Below are 24,398 nucleotides of genomic sequence, written 5' to 3' on the forward strand. Positions count from 1 at the left end.
AGTGGGTTAGATTTATTGGTAAATGCCTACAAGTTGGAAGGTGTATAGCAGATGTGAGCAAGGAGGTTAGTCCACAAGTAGACTCCAAACAGTGCAGGTAACATTTTAGATAACAGGATACAAGTGATAGAATATAAACGGCAGTCTTTATAGTAAGGGGGGGGCATGTGACCCGGGCGCCCAATCAGAGGGGGCGCTGACAGGACCCGTTTGTGCCCGCAGGCACAATCAGATTTACTGCAGAGTGCCGAAGCGCAGCGCAGCGCAGTGCAGCGATTCATCTCCCCATCCTGGCCCTCCCTGTGTGAGACAGATGGAGAGCTCACAGACTAGCCTGGGAGGAGGTTTGGGAGACTGTGCTGTGATCTGTGCTGCCGCGGCGTGCGCTCCTCCTTCCAGGCACTGAGTTGGCCACGCAGTTACTTCTCTCCTCCTTGGATGCAGTACCGGACAGCAGGTAATACTAGTAACCCTGCCATTGCTACTGGTGTCTTCCGGGTGTGGGAGGGTATAATCTGCCGTTGTGTGTAGTGTGTGGGGGGAGGTCACACAGTGTGAGTCTGTGTGTGTATTAGTCTATCTGCTGTCCAGTGTGTGTGGGGGAGGGAGGGGACAGTGTGAGTCTGTGTGTGTGTGTGTAATCTCTCTACAGTCTGAGTGGGTACATGCTGGGAGGGGGGGGGGCAGTCTGTCTATGTAATCTACAGTCTGATTGTTTATGTAGGGGGTGTAGTCTGGGTATTTCATATTGGTAATACACATATACTGTTTTACAGTATATATTGTTACAATTGTACACATGTATGAAGCATGTTGGTGGTAATTTATATATATATATGTATATGTATATATATATATATATATATATATATATATATATATATATACACACATATGTGTGCATGGAAACCCCCCTTTCAAATGTCGTGTTTGCCCCTGGTGCTGGTGCTAACCAGTGAGTGCCAGCAGAGGCATGTAATGCTGAATGGCACGGGCTGAAGGCTGAAGAGACACCGCCCCTGCTCCACTCACACTATGCACACACACAGTGTTGGCGTTGCTTCAGCACAGGGGACTTGGGACTGATGGCATATAATAGGGAAGGTAGAGACAGCTATATTACTACCGTGTGTTTGTGTATATATGTGCTGGAGCAGTGCAGTGTAATACTGTATGTGTGTGCTGGAGCCGTGCAGTGTTTCCCTGTGTGTGTGTGTTTGCGCGCTGGAAAAGTGCAGTATAACCCTGTGTGTATGCTGAAGCTATTCAGTGTAACACGGTGTGTGTATGTGTAAGCTGGAGCAGTGCAGTGTAACCCAGTGTGTGAGAGTGTTGGAGTAGTGCCGTGTAACCCATTGTGTGTGTGTGCGTGATGCAGCAATGTGATGCAACATTTGGTACCCAGGGTGGGTACTTGAAGGAATGTAAAATGTTTATTGGGGGTATGTGTATATTCATGGGCTGTGTATGTATGCACTGTTCTGTTTATTGATGGTGTCTTAACTAAACTGCTTCAGAACATCACTGCTTTGCTTGCCACACTTGAGCCTAAGGGCACTACTACTGTGTGGCATTATGTGTATAAGGTGCATTAGTACTGTGTGGCATAACATGTAGAAGGGATACTACTGTATGGCATAAATTGTTATAAAGGGCATTACTACTGTGTTGGGTATTATATATAAGGGGCTGTATTGTGTTTCATAGGTACATTTTTTTATTTTTGAAACGTGGGGCGGGGGGGCGCCTGATTACTACCTTGCCCCGGGTGCCAAAAATCCTAGTTTCGGCGTCATCCATAAAGCACTGTGACATTCCAATAACATTGTGACAGGCTTGGGCAAATGCAGATCCTTTTATAAAGCCAAGTAAACAACATACACCTGCAGTCTAATCAGCCTGATCTTTAAGTTTGGTGACTCAGACATTTAAATTTATTTTGTTGTCAGCACCAGGAAAAATGTGTGATATACAGTACCATATACAAGCAGATATGGTCTCTTTCAGTGCAGAGGTGTTGGTCATAACATAGACTAGCCAAAAACGAACTGAGTCCAATCCCCATATGAGGAAGTGGTGGCGTGATCTCCTAAATACCTCCTAAATACCAAGAGGTTACTCCCTTCCTCACTTGTGGCAGTCTCATGGATATATGTGTGATTCTCCTTTTTACAGCTCAGTCAATGGAGAATGAAACAATAGTAACATGTGTTGGTAATGGTATGGTTATTAAATGATGGGTCCCATATTTACGAGTACATAAGTCATCCATAATCCTCCATATGTATGTCAAAATCAGGCTAAAACTATTACATTTAATTCTGCTTATTAGACTGCAGTTAGTGATTGAATATAAAAAGTGTACAATGCCGAAATATCTTAATTGGATAATGTAATGTGTTTTTAAATCCTGAAAGCTCAAGTTAGCAATCTAAGCAGCAGATGAGAACAACAGTGCCTAAATTATTGTCATAGAATGTTAATAAAAATTGTGTTGCAGCAGTGCTCCACTTAGCTTTTCCAGTAGTAGTGTACAGCAGTGGCGTGCGGTCAGGTGAGGCAGAGCCTTTCCTCCCATACTAACGTTTAAACCAGAGGTTTGACTATATAAAGTATATGACAACTGCAAAGAATATATTATAAATATCTTTTTTTTTATTATTCTAATGATTTTTATAGTCCAATCTCTTGAGTAAAAAGTCTATGGCAGGTGAGGCAGTGCCTATCTTTTCTGCACATCTCTGATCAAAACTCACCAAATTTCCAGCAGTATAAACGGCTGCACCAGTGTATAATGCCCACATGCACCCTTTGGCTCATATAGTGTATAGAAATCTGACTCTGGTACTAGCTGGGCCGGCGACAGGGGTGGGGGGTCAAAGGAGACATCTGTAACAGGCCCCAAGGATTAGAGGGGCCCCAAGGATAAGCCACTTAGTGTATGGCAGGGATGTGAGCTATCTTGTCCAAATAGTGCAGAGAGCTGTAGGTGGTGTGGGCGCAGCATCAGAGTGACAGGAGCCATTGGGGAGAGACAGACTGTGGAATGTGTGGGGAAGGAAGGAGAGAAATACATATAGATAGAAAGATGTATAGATAAATACATATATTTATTAAGTTTCTTATATAGCGCAACAAATTACATTGCGCTTTAATATATATAATGTAAAATCTGAGGGGGCCCCAAAGATATCACTGTACTGGGCCCCAAGATTTCTATTGCCAGGCCTGGGTATGGAGCCATTTACCTCACCGCATGTCCCTGGTATACAGTGCATCACTCTTTTTGTTGTAAGGAAGCTGAATTACATCTGTATCATTATAGTCCTTCTTGTGGGCACACATGGGGCCTCATTCTGAGTCAGATGCAAGTTTCAATGTGGAGGGATCTCGCCGATGTCAGCAAACTGCATGCTCTATAGAAAGCTTTCTGCACTACTGTATGGTGCTGTCAGACCCCTGATCAGTTTCATCCTGGAGGCCTTGGAGATGTGAGAGCACCAGATCTATTCTGTACTTGGGACAGGCTGGGCTCTAAGCAAATACTCCCATCGCTCAGCCATGCAAAGGCTGCCGCAGGTGTCAGCTGTTTGGACTTGTATGAAAGATACTCAATCTCACTTTATACACCCACATGTGCTTTGACTGACTGATCCTTTACATGCTCTAATCCATGCTACACTCATACACATAACTGTTCTGAGTGTGCTGTACTGTATATAGGAGCTATAAATACACTAAATGGACAAAAATATTTGGACACCTGACCATTACACTAACAGGTACTGTAATGAAATACATATACTTTAATATGGAGTTAGTCCCCCTTTTGCAGCTAAAACAGCTTCCACTCTTCTTGGAAGGCTTTCCTCAAGATTTGGAGTGTTTCTGTGGGAATTTGTGCCCATTCATTCTGTAGAACATTTATGAGGTCAGGCGCTGATGTTGGACGAGTAGGCCTGGCTCGCAATCTCCATTTCAGTTCATCCCAAAGGTGCTTGATGAGGTTGAGGTCAGGGCTTTGTGCCAGTCAAGTTTTTCCACACTGATCTCATCAAAACATGTCTTTAAAGTCCTTGCTTTGTGTACTGGGGCACAGTCATGTTGGAATAGAAAAGGGCCGTCCCCACACTGTTGACACAAAGTTGGAAACATAGCATTGTCCAAAAAGTCTTGGTATGCTGAAGCATTAATCTGAAAAAACGGCCACATAACATTATCCCTCCTCCACCAAACTTCACAGTTGGCATAATGCAGTCAGGCAGGTAAAGTTCTCCTGGCATCCGCCAAACCCAGACTCGCCCATCTGACTACCAAACAGAGAAGCGTGATTCATCCCTCCACAGAACACATTTCCACTGCTCCACAGGGCAGTGTCGATGTGCTTTACACCACTCCCTCTGATGCTTGTGATGCGAGGCTTGCATGCAGCTGCTCGGCCATGGAAACCCACTCCATTAAGCTTCCGCCACACAATTTTTGTGCTTACATTAATGCCAGTGGAAGTTTGGAACTCTTTAACTATGGAATCAGGAAAGCGTTGGTGACTTTTACGCACCATGCCCTTAGCAGTGATTGACCCCGCTCTGTGATTTTACGCAGTCTTCCGCTTTGTGGCAGAATTGCGTGTTTTCCTAAAAGCTTCCACTTTCTAATAACGTCACTTACAGTTGACCATGGAATATCCAGCAGGAATGAAATTTCATGAACCGTCTTAATGCAAAAGTGGCATCCTTTCACAGTATCACACTTGAAGTCACTTTGCTCTTCAGAACGACCCATTTTGTATCACAAATGTTTGCATATGGAGACTGCATGGTTAGGTGCTTGATTTTATACACCTGTGGAAACTAGTCTGATTGTACAACCTGAATTCAAATTAACAGGTGTGTCTAAATACTTTTGTCCATATAGTGTATGTAACCTAACCAATGTGTACTGGGTTCTTACATGTGAGCTAAAACATGTAACAGGTTGTAGTTTGTGACTGAACATTTATAACCCTGTCCTGTCACTGGGTGGTTCAGCACCATCCCATTTCTTACCTTTATAGCATGAAGGGTTTGGGAGTGGTCTAGCTGTAGGCATATTTACAATGGATGCAGTGTGTGCTATGCAGATGGTCCCCTTACCACATACCCTGCACCCAGAGTATACTTACCTTGTGTAAGCATAAACTCTGGCACTGTGTTAGAGCGGGATACTTATGTAATCCCGGCAGGCAGGATGCCGTCTGTCAGTATCCCAGCAGCAGCGTCCCACCAGCCAGAATGCCGGTAGCAGGGCGAGCACTACGAGTCCACTTGCGGGCTTACTGTGCTCGCCAAGCTGCGGCCTCGGTGGCTCGCTGCACTTGCCATAGGATCGATTCCCACTGTTTTACAATATAATGTGTACACAATTATCTAAAAAATTTTGGATTCTTATTGTTTGTTTAAAAGCTTATGTAAAAGATTTTAATACTCTACATGTGCAGACTGCAGAGGAACGTTAAGTTGCTTGGTTCCTGAAAATATGTCGTCTAGGTCATATGTTTGCTGAACCGTTTAGAAAAGGAATAAAAGCCCATTGTACAAAATGCAGGAGTGACCGTACAAACACAGTCATGACCGCATCTCTCTTTTTACACGTTGTCCCTTGTGAGAGCCATAAGATTTGGCACCTCTTCTAAATCCAAGAATAAAACGTCAGAGAGCAGGCCTGATGTCCTAAGACCCATCCAAAAAGCCTGAAGGGATAGAGCTAAATGTTGATTTCATTAAGGGGCTCTATTCCCTGATTATTGCTAAAATATTCCACTTAGAAACACACACACACACACACACACACACACACACACACACGTTTGTGTGTTCTTCCCACAGTTTGCTTTCTGAAACTGTGTAACCAATATTCAGGTTTTTATGGTAATACTGTAAAGGTCTAAATACTAAAACTATGGGTTTTCTTTTGATTCGTTTGGTGTATCTTCAATGGATTAAAATTTATTTATATGTGAGGCACCCTAAAGGGTCCTATTGTACTGTATCTGTGCTCAGTCTAATGAAAGATATCATGTCAGCAAATTGCATAAGGAGGGATGCCGACTAATCAACGCAACTCTTTTCACTTTGCGCTATGCAATTGGTCCACCATCCCATCCAAAGATAATTCCTTATCAAATTTTCTCCTGCACTGCCAAAGGCATTGGTTTGATGGTGTTCAAGTTTCTATAGAACGCTGCTGGGAGCACCCTTTTTGTCACTGGGATCTAAACCCGTCCCCTAACTCCTATAGAAGTAATTGGTTCTCCTGGTGCTTGGGATAACTTTCTTGCCAGCCCAGGATCCCCGCCAAGCTCACTGGTCAATTTTGCTAGGGACAGCCACTCAGGGAACCTTCTGCTTTTGGCCTCCCTCTTTCTTAAAGCAATCCTTTGCTGGATGATTTCCATTGCAGACTGAACAAGTGTTCCTGAATTTGCAGAATGTACGTATGCAACTGGAATCGTTCAAGGTGAAGCACCTAAACTTGTCTTCCTTGTGTGTGCTAGACCTCCCTGTGCCCTCTATTACTACAACGTGACCTTTGTCAGCAAGGGTGCTGGCCTGTGGTCTAAGCCATATATCGATGTCCCTTGTGGAAAACTTGATGGGCTTTTTTCCCTGGGACTTGGAAAGGCGCACGTAAAAAATTTGGGGCGTGGCTTTATAGGAAAGGGGCGTGGTCAGTTTTGTTCCCTGTAGTTTTTCCCCCTGTAGCGTTGGGCACCCTGTGGAGCTGTGCCCACAGTAGCTGTGTTGTGCCCCCTGCAGCTGTGCCCCCAGTAGCTGTTGTGCCCCCTGCAGCTGTTATGCCCCCTGCAGCTGTGCCCCCAGTAGCTGCTATGCCCCCATGCAGCTGTGGCCCCAGTAGTTGTGTCCCCCTTAGTGTGCCCCCTGCAGCTGTGCCCCCATTAGTTGTGGCCTCTGCAGCTGTGCCCCCATTAGTTGTGGCCTCTGCAGCTGTGCCCCCTGCAGCTGTTATGCCCCCTGCAGCTGTGCCCCCAGTAGCTGTTATGCCCCCATGCAGCTGTGGCCCCAGTAGTTGTGTCCCCCTTAGTGTGCCCCCTGCAGCTGTGCCCCCATTAGTTGTGGCCTCTGCAGCTGTGCCCCCATTAGTTGTGGCCCCAGTAGTTGTGCCCCCCTTAGTGTGCCCCCATTAGTTGTGCCCCCTGCAGCTATGCCCCCATTAGTTGTGGCCCCAGTAGTTGCGCCCCCCTTAGTGTGCCCCCATTAGTTGTGCCCCTGCAGCTGTGCCCCGTGCAGCTGTGCCCCCATTAGTTGTGTCCCCTGCAGCTGTGCCCCCATTAGTTGTATAAAAAATACTTACCAGCCCCGTTCCTGTTCCCGAACACTGCACTGTCTCCGCTGCCGGCGCCGCTCCTCTGATCTATGGGAGAGACGTCATGACGTCTCTCCCATAGCGCTGCACAGAAAGGTCCTCTCCGCGAAGGGAAACTAGACGCTACCCTACCTGACCTAGCTGATTGCTAGCTGTGTCTATGTCCGGCCCATTCAGCTTCTTTTTCTTGACGTAGCCCTTGCTAAACACATCTGTTACTTAAGGACCTTACATGCTACATCATCCTCTGAATCAGGGGACATTGATTTCCCGCTATGTGTACAACTAGGCTGTGTGTTGGCGCTATCAGTAGCAATTACAACATGGAAAGAAGTCCCCAATGCGCTGTTTGCGGAGGCTGTATTTGACAATTATCATTTGCTGGTGAGTTCCTGAAGTTCGGTGCATGCCCTGTGACCATCTTGTCCTGACTTGTCCTATTTGATGTAGCTGAGCTGAGCCTGCATTATGTTACCTTGCCTGCTGCAATGAGCTACTAGGTGACACCTGATCCCACACATAGTGATGCCGGCTGCTGAATCTCTGAGGTAACGTAAGAAGATTTCCCTGCTGAGGGGGGTGTGGGTAAGGAGGCTCTATTATCTCCTCCCCCTCCCTCAGCCACTTGAGCCTTGAATGTTTTGACCCCTAAGGCAAGCTGGGCTGCTTAGCCGCAGTAAACACCCATGACCCCTGAGTCTCATGGGTCTGCAAACTGCAAGCCTAATTGTGGTTAAAAGGGGCTGCTAGGGTGGCTGGTTTGCTGTAAGAGGGCATCCTTACCCTTTGTGTTAATGTTTTTGGTGTCGTTTTCTTCGTAAAGTGACCGGGATCCCAAATTAGTGCACCGCGTTCGCTCGCCATGCTTCGGGCATGGTGCCTTTGCTCCGCTACCGCTTCGCTCGGCACACTTTACCGTTCCAATTGTAGTCCACGTGGATCGTTAAGTATGAAAAAATCCCCCCCCCAAAAAAATGTGAAAAACTCATGTCGACCTTTAGACCTGTCGACCTAGCACATGTCGACCTAGAAACCCTGTCGACCTTCCATCCACGTCGACCTAGTGACTGTCGACCTATAGTGGTCGACCTAAACATTGTCGACCTAGACACTGTCGATCTTCAGACCGGATCCCGTGTAAGGTGTACTATTAAGTATGGGTGAATGAGGTGCATTATGTATGGGGGAATGAGGTGCATTATGTATGGGGAGATGAGGTGTAATGTGTCTGTGGGTATGAGGTATAATAATATTTGGAGGTGTTAGGTGTAATATTTCTGGGGGTATGAGGTGTTAGGTTTAATATAATGTCTGGGGGTTTTGAGGTGTAATATAATATTTGGAGGTATGAGATGTTAGGTGTAATATTATGTTTGGGGGTGTGAGGTGTAATATTATGTCTGGGGTGTGAGGTGCAATATTATGTCTGGGGGTGTGAGGTGTAATATTATGTCTGGGGGTATGAGGTGTAATTTTATGTCTGGGGGTATGAGGTGTAATATGTCTGGGGGTGTGAGGTGTAATATGTCTGGGGGTATGAGGTGTAATTTTATGTCTGGGGGTGTGAGGTGTAATATTATGTCTGGGGGTGTGAGGTGTACTATTATGTCTGGGGGTGTGAGGTGTACTATTATGTCTGGGGGTGTGAGGTGTACTATTATGTCTGGGGGTGTGAGATGTACTATTATGTCGACCTTTAGACCTGTAGACCTAGCACATGTCGACCTAGAAACCCTGTTGACCTTCCATCCATGTCGACCTATAGTGGTTGACCTAAACATTGTCGACCTAGACACTGTCGATAAAGCGAACCACACCCCCTCACACACCCCACCGCGATCGGACCTTCTCTTACTGCAAGGTTCATGCCGATGACGACAGTGGCCTTTAGGTGCGCGGACCTCCTCTTCTGGTCAGCCGGATGGGTTCGGGACGGCTCTCCTGACAGCGGCCGCTGGCCGCAGCGCTCACATTGCAGGCACGCAAAAGTGATGGGAAGGGGGGATGGCCGGCTCCCTGGAAAGCGTCCGCTGGCCGCAGCGCTCGCATTGCAGGCACACAAGTGACGGGAAGGGGGGGTGTGGCCGGCTCTAGATAGCGGCCGCTGCACACACATTGCAGCCAGGAAGCATGTGACGGGAAGGGGTGGCCCTCCTGACAGCACTCTCAGTTAATTCATTCAACAGTTACTAGGTGACGTGGAGGGGGGCAGTGCCGCTTATGACAGGTGGCCCCACACCCCAATCGGACCACCGGGATATTCCCCAGTTTGGCCAATAGCCAATTCCGGGCCTGTCTGGGGGACTGACAGGGGCGTGCATTCATCGGGGCTGAATGCACGCCCCTGTCATTGAGGCACCAGTAAAGGTGCCACTTCACCATTCATTTTCAATGGGCTTTCACAGCCCATTGCTTCGCTCTGCCCCCTGCCTGCCCCCCGCTGCCCGGTCTTTTAGTGTTAGCAGCGGGAGGCACCTCTCCCGCTGCCTCCCACCCTCACATGCAGCCACATACACAGGGGGGAAATGATTACAATAATAAAAGAAGATATTTATCATAATCATTATGACAGGGGAGGCAGTGCCTCCCCTAACTGCACGTCCCTGGTGTGAACGTCTGCATGTAAGTGACTAACCCCTCCTTCCTGCTGCTCCTTATCCTTGCGACCCTCCCCTTTCAGTTGTGACTGCACAGCCCTAATGGCCAGCGGGATGCCCCAGGTGTTAAACATGGACACACCCCAACCAAATCTAAATCTCTTTTTACATCTGCCCCACCTACAGCACAACATGGTTTTGCCAAAGATGCACAGTTACAATACTTGCTTTTTTCTTCTTCTTTACTTTCAATTAGAATCAGTACCTGATCTAGAAATTGATCACAATAAGCACACTGCTAGCCACATTAGTAGAGTCACAGCAATGGCAGGTGAAACCTGCCACAGTGGGTGGAGCTAAAATATAAGTTGGTAAAGCCTTACATTGGTAAGCATGATAAATACAAGTAAGAAGTGTCAGCACACCAGTGGGTCAGTACAACATGCATTACATCTATGGACGTACATCTTAGCTCAGCCTTAGCATTAATAAAATAGTAATTTAGTTTGTGATATTTTTTCTGTGGCATGAAGACTGGCAACAACTGTATCAGAACCTTATACAGTGCATCCAGAAAGTATTTTCATCGCTTCACATTTTTCTCATTTTGATATGTTACAGCCTTATTCCAAAATGGAATAAATACATTTTCCCCTCAAAATTCTACACACAATACCCCGTAATGACGTGAAAAAAGTTTTTTGAGATTTTTGCACATTTATTAAAAATAAAAAACTAAGAAATCACATATACATAAGTTTTCACAGCCTTTGCCACAAAGCTCAAAATTTAGCTCACGTGCATCCTGTTTCCACTGATCACCCTTGAGCTGTTCCTACAGCACAGTTGGAGTCCACCTGTGGTAAATTCAGTTGATTGGACATGATTTGGAAAGGCACACACCTGTCTATATAAGGTCCCACACTTGACAGTGCATGTCTGAGCACAAACCAAGCATGAAGTCAAAGGAATTGTCTGTAGACATCCGAGACAGGATTGTCTCGAGGCACAAATCTGGGGAAGGGTACAGAAAAATATCTGCTGTTTTGAAGGTTCTACTGAGCACAGTGGCCGCCATCATCCATAAATGTAAGAAGTTCAGAACCACCAGGAGTTTTCCTAGAGCTGGCCGGCAGTCTAAACTGATTGATCGGAGGAGAAGGGCCCTAGTCAGGGAGGTGACCAAGAACCCGATGGTCACTCTATCAGAGCTACAGCATTCCTCTGTCGAGAGAGAACCTTCCAGAAGGACAACCATATCTGCAGCAATCCACCAATCAGGCCTGTATGGTAGAGTGGCCAGATGGAAGCCACTCCTTAGTAAAAAGGACATGGCAGCCCGCCTGGAGTTTGATAAAATGCATCTGAAGGACTCTTAGACCATGAGAAACAAAATTCTCTGGTGTGATGAGACAAAGATTGAACTCTTTGGTGTGAATGCCAGGCGTCATGTTTGGACGAAATCACCAGGCCAATATCATCCCTAATGTGAAGCATGGTGGTGGATGCATCATGCTGTGGGGATGTTTTTCAGCGACAGGAACTGGGACACTTTTCAGGGTAGAGGGAAAGATGAATGCAGCAATGTACGTAGACATCGTGGATGAAAACCTGCTCCAGAGCGCTTTTGACCTCAGACTGGGGCGACGGTTCATCTTTCAGCAGGACAACGACCCTAAGCACACAGCCAAGATATCAAAGGAGTGGCTTCAGGACAACTCTGTGAATGTCCTTGATTGGCCCAGCTAGAGCCCATACTTGAATCCAATTGAACATCTCTGGAGAGATCTAAAAATGGCTGTGCAATCCGGCATTTTAACCCATGTTTAAAGCAGGGTTAAACACGGGTTGGATTCGGGTTGCTGTGCGGTGTGAATGGGTTTCCGGGGCAATGTGACTTGCTATCCATTCACTGTAAGGGAGCAGGCAGCGCATGGAGATCATATGATCTCCAATCGCCTCTTCCGCAGGTGACACGGTCACGTCAGCAACACAGCAATATGCTGTGTCAGGGCCATCAGTCTGAAAGCAGTTTCAAGCAGGTCACACCCAGGAAGGACCCGTGTGCAAGTCCTGGGTGTGACTAGCTATTGGCAATATGAAAGTGGCTTCAAAAAGGGGTTGATACATCGAACAGTGAAAAGAGAGTGTGGAAGTGGATCAGCTTCTACCTATAATTTTAAATAATGTACTAGATAAGTGCTACCTCACTGCTTGATACATTATCACCATAATGTTAATATATAAATAATGTAGAAATTCACTAAGGTTGAGGTCAACTGTGGATATCCTTAGAAATGCTGTGTACAAAGCAAGGATGGCTTTTATACCCAACTGATGTCATCAGAGATCTCATACGCATGATTTGCATTTTGGTAATCCAAAATACCTACACAGAAATCTAGTGATCTGTCGGCAATATTTAATTAATTTTACAAGCAGACTAAAGCTGCCCATACACTAGACGACCTGTAAATGATGATTTCTCGTTAACTATTTCCTTTGAACTCCCCCGGCAGTCCTGGGCAAACGATATAGTACAATACACATGATATATCTTAAGATCTGGGAGTGGCTACATCCAGGAGCATGCTGTCGTTGACAATATCTTCAGATCGTCTCTGCAGCAGGGAAGATCAGAAGCTCAGACCAACGACCAGTGGGACCGTGCATCGTTCACAGATGATGCACGATCCCAGACACTGAACAATCTGCACTATTATGAATGATTTGTAGTTCCGATCAGTCGAAAATCGCCAAATCGCTCATAATATCGTCTAGTGTACGGGCACCTTAACATCATTAAACTAATCAAACAATCTATTGCTACTTGGTATCCACCAATTAATAATATCCTTTAATGTAAGCCATGACCAGGAGTGGACAGGTTTCTTGGGTCATCTGGAAGCCACCTTTATTTTTTGCATCGGGGAAGGGAATATATTAGTGTAGAGTGGGAACAGTGGCGGATCTTGCCACGGGCAAGCAGGACTTTTGCCTGGGGCGCCGCCTTCCGGAGGGCGCTGGCGCCATCCGGCGGGCGCCGCACCGTGGCAAGATCCGCCACTGCTGCCCGCTGTGTCCCCGTCCGCCCCCGCTGCCGTCCCAGTCCCCATCCCCGTCCCCGCCCGCCTCCTGAAGGGAACTAGACGCTATGCGTCTAGTTTCCCTTCCTGGAGAGTAACTGCTGAGCGTCTAGTTTCCCTTCGTGGAGAGGACCTTTTGCTGTGCGGTGCGCGATGACGTCATCGCGCACCGCTCAGCATTCAAGCGGCGCTTTTAATGTACAGGGGGCGTAATTGACCACGCCCCTGTATTAGGCCACGCCCCATTTCCTGCCCGGGGTGCAGAGCGCCCTTGAACCGGCCCTGTGTGGGAAGAGGGGGCTGGGCTATGGAGCCCATACTTATTGGAGGTGGCCCAGCAATGACATGCAGATTGGCAGCAAATCTCAATGAGAGAGCTGCTATCTGATTTTGATGGCAAGCTTTAGATCAGTGCACAGCAGGTGTCATGGAGCTCTGTTGAGGTATAAGGTGATAACATTTTGTCATGGAAACAGAGTTTGAGTTTGGTGCACTGCCTGTGGTGGACACGCTTGGCCAGCTGATTCACTGCTCATCTATAATGCCTGTCCTGTCATTATCAAAGGCAGTGCACCAAACCCAAACCGGTTTCCATGACATGACGTTATTACTGTACACCTGGACAAGTTGGCGATTAATTTCAGCTGCTGATGTGCACTTTAGATGCAGAATCTGATCACACTACGCATCTCAATGTTTGTAATGTTTCTGCCAGCCCCGCCATCTTACATCTGATGTTGGGACAGTATGACTGATATGTGGAGCAGTCTAATGGCCGAGAGGGGAAGCAGTGGTCTACCTGCTCTGGCCTGGCGGGAAATTAGATTGAATTAGAGAACATTACACATATGAGAGGCATGTTACCTTACTTATTGAACCACCCTGGTAAATAAATGTATCATAAATTATATACATTTCACAAACCTAAGGTTGGTCAAGGAGAGGAAGCAGGTTTGTTTGAAGCGAGCAGTGTCCTGGCCAGTGCTTATAAAGTGGTAAGGAAATCAAAAATAAAGCTCTCAACCCTTTATGTTGTGGGGTGTGTATAAACCAATCAATGCTTGTGGTAATAGTTGAAGCAAATGTGTTTACTGGTAGTAGACAAACACACAAAAAGACAAGATAATTGGTATATGGTGTTGAAGTGGACAATGGTGTACAAACAAGGTGTTGTATATATGCACTGTGTCAAATTCAATAGTCACTGTCTGCAGTAGTCTGGTTTGTGGGATATCGATCCCGTCCTACTTTAATGGACCCTCTAGTAGTCCTAGCTGGGCTTTCATCACTCGTGCCAGGGCATAGCTGCCCTTGATGATAGCCTGTAGGGGCCAGTGAGCCTGACCTGCTCAGGAGGAAAAAGACATGGCCAGCAGGAGTTTGGGTGCAGGACTTACTGTGGGGCACTTTATTTTTGCTTTTTCTACACTGCAATTTAGATTTCAGTTTGAACACACCCCACCCAAATCTAAATCTCTCTACCAGGGCTTAAAGTGGTCCTGGAGAGGTGATTGAAGTCTTTTGCTCTGCAACCTACTCCTGCCTCCTATTAGGCAGATCCAGGGCCAGTGCTAAGGTATTCAGTGCCACCCTGAAAACTATCAATTTGTTCCCAACCTCCCATACAATTCCCACAGTAGTAGTGCCCATTACACATAATGCCCACAGTAGTAGTGCCCCTTATACCTATAAAGCCCAGAGTAGTGCCCTTTATACACATCTCTGCCTTTGTCATTCAAGCAACTCCATGCCCTTTGTCACTCCAGCAGCTTCTCCACTTCTGTGTCCCTCCAGCCCCCTCTCACCTTGCTTTCAGCATGCACAGAGACGGCTGCTGTTTGTGGCTCTTCACTTCATGGCAATGACGGCTTGACATCACATATGCAATGCCAAAAAGGGAAGTCGCTGGGAACTGAGGAGGGGAGGAATACTGTCCGACAGGCACGGGATATGTAGGTACCAGGAGGGACGTGCCGCAAGTGGAGGACGATGGAGCCCCCAGGACCTCAAGATGGGGCGGTGGCTGTAGCTCATTAGTGACACTAGTGCTGCCTGCATCATGTATTTAGTGGTGGTGGGACAGGCTTTTCTTTTGGAATTACTGAGCAGGGCCACAGAGGAGGTAGAACTAGCCTACCATTACAGCTGAGAGGACTCCGTTCCACCCCGTTCTCCCCCGCTTTAACCACTGCTCTCTGCACATGTTACATTTGCCCTACCTGCAGTGCGACATGGTTTTGCCCACTTGCTAACATTTTAGGTTTGCTAATAAGCTTGAATAAGGCTCAAAGTTATAAAAGAAAGCTCTTAAATATTAAAGTTAGTCTTTCCTTTATTTTAAAGGAAACAAGAGTTTAGTATGGTCTGGTACTTTTCCTCTAATGTGGATTTCCCTAGGGCCTTGCATCTGCAAGAGCCCCTGTCATGTTTTCATGTAGTCTTCATTGGAAAAATTATGTCATGATGTTGCTTGCTTTGTACATTAATATGAGGGATGGGTAAAGTAGTCTGTTTTCATTTCATTAATACAGAAACGTAGAACATAATACGTGTACCTACAAAGTATTTCTTTTGGTGTAAATTAAAAGGCAGAAAAAAGTGCTTGGTGCATAAATATTTTTCTCTGACGTCCTAGTGGATGCTGGGGACTCCGAAAGGACCATGGGGAATAGCGGCTCCGCAGGAGACTGGGCACAAAAGTAAAAGCTTTAGGACTACCTGGTGTGCACTGGCTCCTCCCCCTATGACCCTCCTCCAAGCCTCAGTTAGATTTTTGTGCCCGAACGAGAAGGGTGCTCACTAGGTGGCTCTCCTGAGCTGCTTAGTAAAAAAGTTTAAGTATAGGTTTTTATTTTCAGTGAATCCTGCTGGCAACAGGTTCACTGCACCGAGGGACTAAGGGGAGAAGAAGCGAACTCACCTGCGTGCAGAGTGGATTGGGCTTCTTAGGCTACTGGACATTAGCTCCAGAGGGACGATCACAGGCCCAGCCATGGATGGGTCCCAGAGCCGCGCCGCCGGCCCCCTTACAGAGCCAGAAGACTGAAGAGGTCCGGAAAATCGGCGGCAGAAGACGTCCTGTCTTCAATAAGGTAGCGCACAGCACCGCAGCTGTGCGCCATTGCTCTCAGCACACTTCACACTCCGGTCACTGAGGGTGCAGGGCGCTGGGGGGGGGCGCCCTGAGACGCAATAAAAACACCTTATATGGCAAAAAATACATCACATATAGCTCCTGGGCTATATGGATGCATTTAACCCCTGCCAATTTTTCCTTAAAAAAGCGGGAGAAAGGCCGCCGAGAAGGGGGCGGAGCCTATCTCCTCAGCACACTGGCGCCATTTTTCCTCACAGCTCCGTTGGAGGGAAGCTCCCTGACTCTCCCCTGCAGTCCTGCACTACAGAAACAGGGTAAAACAAGAGAGGGGGGGCACTAATTTGGCAGATAAATCTATACAGCAGCTATATAAGGGAAAAACACTTATATAAGGTTATCCCTGTATATATATAGCGCTCTGGTGTGTGCTGGCAAACTCTCCCTCTGTCTCCCCAAAGGGCTAGTGGGGTCCTGTCCTCTATCAGAGCATTCCCTGTGTGTGTGCTGTGTGTCGGTACGTTGTGTCGACATGTATGAGGAGGAAAATGGTATGGAGGTGGAGCAATTGCCTGTAATAGTGATGTCACCCCCTAGGGAGTCGACACCTGACTGGATGGTCTTATGGAAGGAATTACGTGATAGTGTCAGCACTTTACAAAAGACTGTTGACGACATGAGACAGCCGGCAAATCAGTTATTACCTGTACAGGCGTCTCAAACACCGTCAGGGGCTCTAAAGCGCCCGTTACCTCAGATGGTCGACACAGACCCAGACACGGACACTGACTCCAGTGTCGACGGTGAGGAAACAAACATATTTTCCAGTAGGGCCACACGTTACATGATCACGGCAATGAAGGAGGTTTTGAACATTTCTGATACTACAAGTACCACAAAAAAGGGTATTATGTGGGGTGTGAAAAAACTACCCGTAGTTTTTCCTGAATCAGATGAATTAAATGAGGTGTGTGATGAAGCGTGGGTTTCCCCCGATAAAAAACTGCTAATTTCTAAAAAATTATTGGCATTATACCCTTTCCCGCCAGAGGTTAGGGCGCGTTGGGAAACAACCCCTAGGGTAGATAAGGCGCACACACGCTTATCAAAACAAGTGGCGTTACCGTCTCCTGATACGGCCGCCCTCAAGGAACCAGCTGATAGGAAGCTGGAAAATATCCTAAAAAGTATATACACACATACTGGTATTATACTGCGACCAGCAATCGCCTCAGCCTGGATGTGCAGTGCTGGGGTGGCTTGGTCGGATTCCCTGACTGAAAATATTGATACCCTGGACAGGGACAGTATATTATTGACTATAGAGCATTTAAAGGATGCATTTCTATATATGTGAGATGCACAGAGGGATATTTGCACTCTGGCATCAAGAGTAAGTGCGCTGTCCATTTCTGCCAGAAGAGGGTTATGGACGCGACAGTGGTCAGGTGATGCGGATTCCAAACGGCATATGGAAGTATTGCCGTATAAAGGGGAGGAGTTATTTGGGGTCGGTCTATCGGACCTGGTGGCCACGGCAACGGCTGGGAAATCCACCTTTTTACCCCAGGTCACCTCTCAGCAGAAAAAGACACCGTCTTTTCAGGCTCAGTCCTTTCGTCCCCATAAGGGCAAGCGGGCAAAAGGCCACTCATATCTGCCCCGGGGCAGAGGAAGGGGGAAAAGACTGCAGCAGGCAGCCTCTTCCCAGGAACAGAAGCCCTCCCCCGCTTCTGCCAAGTCCTCAGCATGACGCTGGGGCCTTACAAGCGGACTCAGGCACGGTGGGGGCCCGTCTCAAGAATTTCAGCGCGCAGTGGGCTCACTCGCAAGTGGACCCCTGGATCCTGCAGGTAGTATCTCAGGGGTACAAATTGGAATTCGAGACGTCTCCCCCTCGCCGGTTCCTGAAGTCTGCTTTACCAACGTCTCCCTCCGACAGGGAGGCGGTATTGGAAGCCATTCACAAGCTGTATTCCCAGCAGGTGATAATCAAGGTACCCCTCCTACAACAGGGAAAGGGGTATTATTCCACGCTGTTTGTGGTACCGAAGCCGGACGGCTCGGTGAGACCTATTTTAAATCTGAAATCCTTGAACACTTACATACAAAGGTTCAAATTCAAGATGGAGTCACTCAGAGCAGTGATAGCGAACCTGGAAGAAGGGGACTATATGGTGTCTCTGGACATCAAGGATGCTTACCTCCATGTCCCAATTTGCCCTTCTCACCAAGGGTACCTCAGGTTTGTGGTACAGAACTGTCACTATCAGTTTCAGACGCTGCCGTTTGGATTGTCCACGGCACCCCGGGTCTTTACCAAGGTAATGGCCGAAATGATGATTCTTCTTCGAAGAAAAGGCGTCTTAATTATCCCTTACTTGGACGATCTCCTGATAAGGGCAAGGCCCAGAGAACAGTTAGAGGTCGGAGTAGCACTATCTCAAGTAGTACTACGACAGCACGGGTGGATTCTAAATATTCCAAAATCGCAGCTGATTCCGACGACACGTCTGCTGTTCCTAGGGATGATTCTGGACACAGTCCAGAAAAAGGTGTTTCTCCCGGAGGAGAAAGCCAGGGAGTTATCCGATCTAGTCAGGAACCTCCTAAAACCAGGCCAAGTGTCAGTGCATCAATGCACAAGGGTCCTGGGAAAAATGGTGGCTTCTTACGAAGCGATTCCATTCGGCAGATTCCACGCAAGAACTTTTCAGTGGGATCTGCTGGACAAATGGTCCGGATCGCATCTTCAAATGCATCAGCGGATAACCCTGTCTCCAAGGACAAGGGTGTCTCTCCTGTGGTGGTTACAGAGTGCTCATCTTCTAGAGGGCCGCAGATTCGGCATTCAGGACTGGGTCCTGGTGACCACGGATGCCAGCCTGAGAGGCTGGGGAGCAGTCACACAGGGAAAAAATTTCCAGGGCTTGTGGTCAAGCATGGAAACGTCACTTCACATAAATATCCTGGAACTAAGGGCCATTTACAATGCCCTAAGTCAGGCAAGGCCTCTGCTTCAGGGTCAGCCGGTGTTGATCCAGTCGGACAACATCACGGCAGTCGCCTGTCACGATCCGGGTATCTGGACGCCATTTCTTACCTATAAGGCTGGCTCAGCGCTCCAGGACCGGATCCCATATGTTATCCTGATGTGCACATTCCCGCATCCTCTCCTGTCTCTCTGGACGCAGTCACAGTAACGCCTTATACATCTGGCATGGCGTCTCCCGCGGCCTCCGCCGCCGTCCCTGAGCTTCTGCATTCAGAGTGGCGATTACGTCAGCCGTGGCCTCCGCTGTGTCCGCGTGGTCGGATGTGCATCTGTCAGCCTGGCGTCTCCTGTCTCCGGTGGCCGGCGCCGCCATTACTGTTTTCCAGACCACATGGATTACAATCCAAACTTCCCTCCAAGTGTCTGCATGGGCGCAGCCATCTTGGATTCTGTCAGCTGATCATTCCTACCAATCCGTTGTCAGTATTATTAATTTGCATAATTGCCTAGCCAATGCCTTCCTTGCTGCAGGTATAAATAGGTTGTGCCTGAGCAAGGAAGGCGTCAGTGCTTTGGTTGTCAAACCTAGTTCCAGTTTGTCTCTCTTCTGTGAATGTCTTTCAGGTTCCAGCTCCTGTCTCCAGACTTCTGCTATAGAGACCCGCACCAGCATTCCATCTGCGGTGTAGCCTGACTCTCCGATCCATTCTGGACTCACCTGTTTCCAGCTACAACATCACCTGCTTCCAGCTCAGCTTCCAGCAGTGTACAGCTTCTCTTAAAGGGCCGGTGTCCTTTCTGCAGTTTACCACTCTCCACCGGTATTATTATTTCTCCGCTCTCAAATTCTACATTTCATCTACATTGCATCGCTCTCAAGCTTTATTTATTATTTAACTGGTTCCAGCCAGTATCCACTCCGTGCCAACACCTGTCTGGTTCTAACCAGTACCCACAGCAGCATTTTATCTACAGCAGTCCAGCTTTCCCTGGAACACCAGCTGGTACGACCCTGGGCTTTCCTCATTGCTACAGTTGAGCCTGGTAAGGACTTTCCAACTTGCAGATAATAAGAACTGTCTCATACCACCAGAGCTCTGTGGCCCCTGCCACCCTGTAGTACCCAGGAACTGTATTATTATTTTTCTGCTGATTTTTATGTTACTTTTTACTGCTACTGTGATGCATGGAGTTTGTCATAAATAAATATCATTGACTTTTACTCAAGTTGTCGTGGTCACGCCTTCGGGCGGTTTCTCTTCATGTTACTTACATGTCCAGGGGTCTGATACAACCTCCCAGGTTCCGGTACATCTCAGCCCCTACAACTGAGGCTGCCTTCCGTCAGCTCAGGCCCTCCGTTGTGACAGTAAGCACTGACCAAATGAATCCAGCCGGAGACCAGGATCAAGCGGCCAGGCCGATGCAAGAACTGGCAGCCCGACTTGAACATCAGGAGGCTGCACAGGGCCACATCATCCGCTGTCTCCAGGATTTCTCTACTCGGCTGGATGGGATTCAGACAACTCTCCGTGGATCAGGCGCATCTGGGGCGTCAACCACAGTGACTCCAACTATAACCCCACCCACCTTACCCGTTTCTGCTCCACGTCTTCATCTTCCAACGCCAGCAAAATTTGACGGATCTCCAAGATTCTGCAGGGGATTTCTCAACCAGTGTGAGATTCAGTTTGAGCTACAACCTGGCAATTTTCCCAGTGACCGTACAAAAATTGCCTACATCATCTCACTTCTCAGTGGCTCAGCCCTTGACTGGGCATCACCGTTATGGGAGAGGTCCGACACCCTGCTATCTTCTTACACTGCATTCGTGTCAACATTCAGGCGCATCTTCGACGAGCCACGCCGGGTAACTTCAGCTTCGTCTGAGATTCTCCGTTTATGCCAGGGATCACATACTGTAGGACAATATCTTATACAGTTCCAGATCCTGGCATCTGAACTGGCATGGAACGACGAGGCCCTGTATGCTGCATTCTGGCATGGTTTATCCGAGCGTATTAAAGATGAGTTAGCTACCAGAGACTTACCCTCCAAGTTAGATGAGCTAATCTCACTTTGTACAAAAGTTGACTTACGTTTCAGAGAGAGAGCAACTGAGCGTGGAAGATCATCTGCTCCAAAATCTTCTGCTCCTCCTCCTCGCCAACTGTCACCAACTAAAGATGAACCCATGCAAATTGGCTGTTCCCGTTTAACTCCTGCCGAGCGCCGAAGACGTCTCTCTGAGTCTCTCTGTCTGTATTGTGCAGCCCCGTCTCACACTATTCATGCCTGTCCCAAACGTCCGGGAAACTTCAAATCCTAGCTCGCCAAGGAGAGGGCCGGCTAGGAGTAATGATCTCCTCTCCATCTCCTCAAGATTGTAATCTCCCAGTCTCGCTTCAAGTTGCTCAACGTTATCAGAACATCATTGCCCTCCTGGATTCCGGAGCAGCTGGGAACTTTATTACCGAAGCCTATGTTAAACGGTGGTCCCTACCCACCGAGAGACTTCCTTCCTCCTTTTCCTTAACTGCCGTGGATGGCAGTAAAATTTTTGATACAGTTATTGCTCTAAGGACTCTACCAGTTCATCTGAGAGTGGGAGTTCTTCATTCCGAACTTATTTCACTTTTAGTGATTCCAAGAGCCACACATCCTGTGGTCCTGGGCCTTCCATGGCTCCGTCTTCACAATCCTACAATTGATTGGACGACTACGCAAATCCTGGCATGGGGTCCCTCCTGTGCTGAGACATGTTTGTTTAAAGTGTTGCCTGTCTGTTCTTCCTCCCCCAGGTCGTCTGATGTTCCACCTCCTCCATATCAAGATTTCACGGATGTGTTCAGTAAAGCTTCTGCTGATATCCTTCCTCCTCATAGAGAATGGGACTGCCCGATTGATCTCGTTCCAGGGAAGGTTCCACCTCGAGGCCGAACTTATCCGTTGTCTCTGCCCGAGACGCATTCTATGGAGGAATACATTAAAGAGAACCTAGCAAAGGGGTTCATTCGACCTTCTTCTTCTCCAGCCGGCGCAGGCTTCTTTTTTGTAAAAAAGAAAGATGGTGGTCTGCGGCCGTGCATCGACTACAGAGGTTTGAACGACATTACCATCAAGAACCGCTATCCTTTACCCCTGATTACTGAGCTCTTTGACAGAGTTAGCGAAGCTACCATCTTTACAAAGCTGGACTTGAGAGGTGCATACAATCTCATCCGGATCCGTGAGGGTGACGAGTGGAAGACCGCATTTAACACCCGTGACGGACATTATGAGTACCTCGTCATGCCCTTCGGATTGAGCAATGCTCCAGCTGTCTTCCAGCATTTCGTCAATGAGATCTTCAGAGACATTCTATACCGTCATGTCGTGGTCTATCTAGATGATATCCTCATTTTTGCCAACAATTTAGAGGAACATCGTTTTTGGGTAAAGGAGGTTCTGTCCCGTCTCCGTGTCAATCATCTCTATTGCAAATTAGAGAAATGCGTCTTTGAAGTCAAGTCCATTCCGTTTCTAGGGTACATTGTGTCCGGTTCCGGACAAGAGATGGATCCTGAGAAACTACAAGCAATCCAGAATTGGGCGGTACCCTTAACCCTCAAAGGGGTCCAGAGGTTCTTAGGGTTCGCCAATTATTACCGAAAGTTTATACGAGACTTTTCCACCATTGTGGCGCCTATTACTGCTTTCACCAAGAAGGGTGCTAACCCGTCCAAGTGGTCTGAAGAAGCCATGCAAGCTTTTTATCTTTTAAAACAGAGGTTCATCTCTGCGCCTGTCCTGAAACAACCTGACATCGACTCTCCTTTCATCCTAGAGGTGGATGCCTCCTCCGTTGGAGTAGGAGCGGTGTTATCTCAGAGGGCTAAAGATGGCCATTTACATCCTTGCAGTTTCTTCTCACGGAAGTTCTCCCCAGCGGAGCGCAACTATGCCATTGGCGACCAGGAGTTGCTAGCCATCAAGCTCGCTCTAGAGGAGTGGAGATATCTGTTGGAGGGAGCTTCTCATTCAATCACCATCCTTACAGACCACAAGAACCTTCTATATCTGAAAGGCGCACAATGTCTCAACCCTCGTCAGGCCAGATGGGCACTTTTCTTTTCCAAGTTCGACTTTAAACTCCAGTTCTGTCCGGGCTCTCAGAATCGCAAGGCCGATGCCCTTTCCCGCTCATGGGAGCAAGAAAATGAGTCAGAGTCTTCAGACAAGCATCCTATTATAAGTCCGTTGGCATTCTCCACGGTAGGGATGGACTCTACGCCCCCATCAGGGAAAAGTTTTGTGAAGCCGACATTAAGGAAGAAGCTCATGCATTGGGCCCATGCTTCCCGCTTTGCCGGACATACAGGTATCCAAAAAACCCTGGAGTTTATCTCTAGGTCCTATTGGTGGCCAACTCTGAAAAAGGACGTTTTGGAGTTTATTGCATCTTGCCCAAAGTGTGCTCAACATAAAGTATCCCGCCAGTCGCCTGCGGGGCAACTGGTTCCACTATCTGTTCCCTGTCGACCATGGACCCATTTGTCGATGGATTTTATTACAGATTTGCCCATGTGCAACAAGTTTAATACCATCTGGGTGGTAGTTGACCGGTTCACCAAGATGGCACACTTCATTCCTCTCACCGGTCTTCCGTCAGCTTCCAAGTTGGCTCAAGTATTCATACAAGAGATCTTTCGACTCCACGGTCTTCCAGAAGAAATTATCTCAGATCGAGGAGTTCAATTCACAGCCAAATTCTGGCGAAGTTTATGTCAAGCCCTCCAAGTCAAGCTAAAGTTTTCCACGGCTTACCATCCTCAGACCAATGGTCAAACTGAGAGGGTAAATCAGGACTTGGAGTCCTTCCTCCGCATCTATGTGTCCTCCTCTCAAGATGACTGGGTTCAATTACTTCCCTGGGCCGAGTTCTGTCATAACAACCAGTATCATTCTTCATCTTCTTCAACACCATTCTTCACCAACTTTGGATTCCACCCTAAAGTCCCTGAGTTCCAACCGCTTCCAGCAACTTCTGTTCCCGCAGTGGATATCACCTTGCATCAGTTTGCCAATATCTGGAAGAGCGTACGATCAGCTCTGCTCAAGGCATCGTTCAGGTACAAGAAGTTTGCGGATAAGAAGCGTCGAGCAGTTCCTGCTCTCAAGGTGGGTGATCGGGTATGGTTATCCACGAAGAATTTGAGGTTAAGAGTTCCCAGTATGAAGTTTGCACCTCGCTACATCGGTCCTTTTAAAATTGATCAAGTCAT

General features: G+C 47.6%; 1 protein-coding gene and 1 long non-coding RNA gene across 5 annotated transcripts in view; one reads left to right on the forward strand and one right to left on the reverse strand.

Annotated features, from left to right (window-relative positions):
* Positions 1-24,398, forward strand: part of NEURL1B (neuralized E3 ubiquitin protein ligase 1B) — a 751,932-nt gene that overhangs the window by 193,486 nt on the left and 534,048 nt on the right. The window contains exon 1 of one of the 3 annotated variants that reach the window (XM_063928072.1): positions 282-457. The exons of the other annotated variants lie outside the window; for them this stretch is intronic. Coding sequence (XP_063784142.1) covers positions 439-457 — 19 coding nt within the window. The 5' untranslated portion in view covers positions 282-438. Of the gene's footprint in view, positions 1-281; positions 458-24,398 lie in introns of those variants that run through there. 3 annotated transcript variants of the gene reach the window in all.
* LOC134933109 (uncharacterized) overlaps positions 1-24,398 on the reverse strand; it is an 86,399-nt gene that overhangs the window by 52,922 nt on the left and 9,079 nt on the right. The gene's annotated exons all lie outside the window — the stretch shown is intronic.

This window comes from Pseudophryne corroboree, chromosome 6 (assembly GCF_028390025.1).
Source record: "Pseudophryne corroboree isolate aPseCor3 chromosome 6, aPseCor3.hap2, whole genome shotgun sequence".
In the NCBI taxonomy this organism is placed as follows: domain Eukaryota; kingdom Metazoa; phylum Chordata; class Amphibia; order Anura; family Myobatrachidae; genus Pseudophryne; species Pseudophryne corroboree.